This window comes from Ictidomys tridecemlineatus, chromosome 10, assembly GCF_052094955.1.
Source record: "Ictidomys tridecemlineatus isolate mIctTri1 chromosome 10, mIctTri1.hap1, whole genome shotgun sequence".
In the NCBI taxonomy this organism is placed as follows: domain Eukaryota; kingdom Metazoa; phylum Chordata; class Mammalia; order Rodentia; family Sciuridae; genus Ictidomys; species Ictidomys tridecemlineatus.
This window is the reverse complement of record NC_135486.1, coordinates 116,861,347-116,864,994: the sequence shown is the minus strand read 5'-3', so window position 1 is coordinate 116,864,994 and position 3,648 is coordinate 116,861,347. Positions and strand designations below refer to the sequence as shown.

The 3,648-nt window shown below is 60.1% G+C and overlaps 1 protein-coding gene across 5 annotated transcripts in view; it reads right to left on the bottom strand.

Moving 5' to 3' along the window:
- Nucleotides 1-2,523: 2,523 nt before the first annotated feature.
- Cux1 (cut like homeobox 1) overlaps nt 2,524-3,648 on the bottom strand; it is a 311,626-nt gene continuing 310,501 nt past the window's right edge. For all 5 annotated transcript variants that reach the window (XM_078023848.1, XM_078023847.1, XM_078023846.1 and 2 more), the window contains one exon: nt 2,524-3,449. In XM_078023848.1, coding sequence (XP_077879974.1) covers nt 3,380-3,449 — 70 coding nt within the window. In that variant the 3' untranslated portion in view covers nt 2,524-3,379. The remainder of the gene's footprint in view (nt 3,450-3,648) is intronic.

The window sequence follows — 3,648 nt, the reverse complement described above, 5'->3', positions numbered from 1 at the left end:
CCCGTCGTGCCCCCCGCCCCCGCGGCGCGCGCCTCCGGGCCCCGCCCCCGCCTTGAGCCCCGCCCCCTCCCGCCTCGCGCCGCACAGGCCCCGCCCCTGACGCGCCCCCAACCCTCATCCTTGCGGCGGCGGCTTCAGCGACCCGGGCTAGGTTCCCCTTAGCTGTGGTGGAGCAGAGTTCGCGCGGCCAGCGGCCAGAGGGGTTGGGAAATAGCCAGGATCCATCCCATTTGGGGCCGTGGTCGCGGGTCGCGCAGCCGGCCTCAGACCGGGCGCCGGCATCCAGCCCGCCCCGAGGCGTCTCCCGGGGCCCGGGGTGCTGGCTCCCAGCACGCGGCTGTGCGTCCCGAAAGGTGCCCTGTGTGGTGGGGGGACCGGGCGTGGATACTTTCCGAGCGCCCCTTGGTGACCGGAGCTAGGCAGGGATGGACGCTGTGTCTGGACCCTGACTGCGGGGACAATGGGGAGCCTCGAGGAGGCCCAGATGTCGCAACCGAGGAAGTCTGTGTCTGGTTCTCATAAATCCCGAGGGCGCGCACCACGCCCCCTCTCCAGCCCTCCCAGAGGGGCCACAGGCCGCTGCCCCGGGGCGGGGAGGACATCCCGAACACGGCCCCACCTCCCAATTTCAGACTGGGGGAGACTGGCGCCACTCCAGGAGATGTTGGTCGTCACATGGGCTCACGGAATGGCACAGCCCCGGCTTCCTCACTCCTACCGGGATTCCGAGCTCAGCCTGGGGAGGTTAGCGCAGAGGAGCCCCGCTAAGAACACTGTCCTGCTGTTCTTGGCAGGCCCTGTAGTCTGATCCCGGAGCCCAACCTCCAGCAGTCTGCTCTGGAGGGGTGCAGGACTCCAGCGGACCCGGAAGAGGTCCGAAGGAAGGGGATATCATGTGAGCAGGGGTGTGGAAGAGGTGCTTCCACAGGAGACCTGGGTGCTCCTGGGGTGGGGCAGTGGTTTCTGGGCACCTCCCCTCCTCACCGTCTTAGCTCCCTGCTCCAGCCCCCAGAGGTGTTGAATCGGCTGCCTGCCCCATCCTCTAGCAGCTCTGTGGCCTGCCATGGTGACTTTGCTGACTGGGAATGCCTCCATCTGTTGGCCTCCCCCACCCACAGTGGCCTCTGACCTTTGTAGAGAGCCCTTCCACCCCTCCAGGGTTTTAATGAGCATCTTGTGGATGGAAAGGGTGGGTCCAGGAGGAGCAGTGCCTGGTGAAGGTGGAGGCTGGCTTGGACCTCCCACCTGCTGCCCTCCACAGGGGCACTAAAGCTAGCCAGGTCTCTGTGGAGGCCTGCTACCTGGCCCCTTCCCTGCCACACTGTACCAGCTGCCCTCACAGCAGGACCTGGCTAGCAAACACTTAATGAAGTAGGCAGTAGTCCAGCCATCGATGGAGGTGCCCACAGGCTGGACACTGGCTGGGAACCAGGACACCTATGCATGAGGCCAGGAATTGGGGGGTAGGGTGGCTGCCAGCAGAACAGGAATGATGGAGGCTCTGCCCCTGGACAGCCTGGCCCACTGTGGACTGACCCGGGTACAAGTTGTGCCCTGAGCTTGCTGCTGGTGGATTGTCAGTGGCCAGAGAGGATCAGGGTGGAACAATAGCTCTGACCCCTTGGGAGGAGGCAGTGAGGAGGAGCCAGAGGCCTAGTAACTCTGAGTAACCTACCTACCAGGAGGAACTGGTGGGAGAAACGAAAGTGGCTGGGAGGGGAAGAAGGGGTGATGAGCCAAGGGACAGGAATGAGGGTCAGAGAGGACAGTCTATCTTGTGTCTTGGAGTACAGGAAGCTCTGGGGCCTTGGAGGAAGTTCTGAGGGAAGAGATGGTGAGGGGTCCTGGTAGTAAGAACTCAAAGGAAGACCCCTGCATGCACAAGCTCTAGCATTCAGGAAAAAGCTCGAGGCAGATGTGGCACAGGGGACTCTGGTCTGGTAGACTGTTCAGGGCAGGAGCCAGGTTTGGAGCCAGCCTAGTGGGTAAGGCCAGCCACCACAGACCAAAATGAGATGTATATGAGTGGGGCTGGTGTGGGGATGAGGTGGCACAGTCCAGTGGTTCCAGGGAATCACCATGCAAGACTGGTGTTCAAATCCCTGATGGGTGTGAGTTCTGGCACCTGGGGGACCCAAGGGAAAGGAGCCCTGCTCTACATCCAGCTCTGGTGCGTACAGAAAGGGAAGCAGGGATTCCCCAGGAAGGGATGTGGACTCACCAAAATATCAGGCCCCAACTACAGCCTGACAGCTGGCTGTGAAGAAAGGAACTGGTTTCCCTTTTTGATGGGGTTGCAAGCCTGCCCAAGAGAGCCCAGATGCTGTGGGTTTGGGTTTCAGCAAAACTCTGAATGCACTCGGAATTCTTGAGGACAGAAAGAGCGGGAGAGACTTCCTGTATGCTAGGGCCCTGCTCCATACGGACAGACCAGCCCTGATCCTGGGGTGGTGCTGCAGGCATCTACTGGCCTTCAGAACCCCAGTGTCCCAGAGCTCAGGAGTCACAGAGCATGGGCAGCAGTGTGGCTGCAACTATGGTTTATTCAAACATGCAAGGCTGAGTGTGAAACGCAAACCTAACTAAGGAGATCTGCCAGTGGCCCCCAGAGGTGGCCATGCTACGGTGGCCCACAGTCAGTTCTGCATGGCTGAGAGGCACTGGGACCCCTCTAGTTATTTCTTGGGTCTGAGGAGCCTGGGGGCCCTGGGATCTTGTTGGAGGCACTTCCTCATCTAGAAACCAGAATATCTTGCTAAAGAAAAAAGCAGAAATCACTTGTGTCTGGGGGCAGGGAGGGGGTAGCAGAAACTGTCCCATACTCTGGGGATGGGGGTGGGGCATGAGTAAACTAGTTCTTATATAACCTTGTCTATGTTCTATGGGGGGGGGGGCGGTGGATCAGTGACAGAGGCAGACCAGGGAGGTCTGACTCAAAGCCCAGTAGCCTATAGGAAGGACCTGACATCTCGTTCAGGGTGTGAGGGAGATCCTAGGGGAGCAAAAGGGGATGTCACAGCCCAGGTCTAAGGAGTCCAAACTGGTTTAACCAATGCCAAAATCAGGTGAGTGTCACAGCCAGGGTCTCTGCCACCAGTGCTAGAGGCCAGGCTGTGTGCGGAGCCCAGGCCAGGCAGGTGGAGCATTTGGTCAGCCTGGCCAGGCTTTAGGGGGCTGTCTGGACCTAGGGAACCCTGATGTGGCTCTGACATTCTTTTAAGGAGCCCAAGGGGACCTGGGACCTCTGGAAGCTATTGGGCCAAGGACAAGGACAGTTTCCATGTTGGTGGGGGGTGTCAGGGGAAGCCTAACTTATTAGAAGCAACTGATCAAGCAGGGGTGGGGACGCAGCCACACTGTTGCAGGGGTGACCCTGGTATCACTGCCACAAATCACCAGCTGCCGCCCCGTTGTCCTTCTCGTGGAACTTGTGCAGGTGATCGGCGAACCTGGGAACAGAAACCACTTCTGAGGCTAAATGTGCAAAGGAGAGAAGTGTGTGTGTGTGTGTGTGGGGGGGCACGTCCCATGTGACAGATGGCCCTGGGGAAGCGGGCGTGGTGGAGGGCTGGGAGAGGACAGGATGGAGCTGTGGTGGACAGCCTGAGGAGCAGGCATCATGAGGGAGGGGCTTGGTGTGGTGTTGAG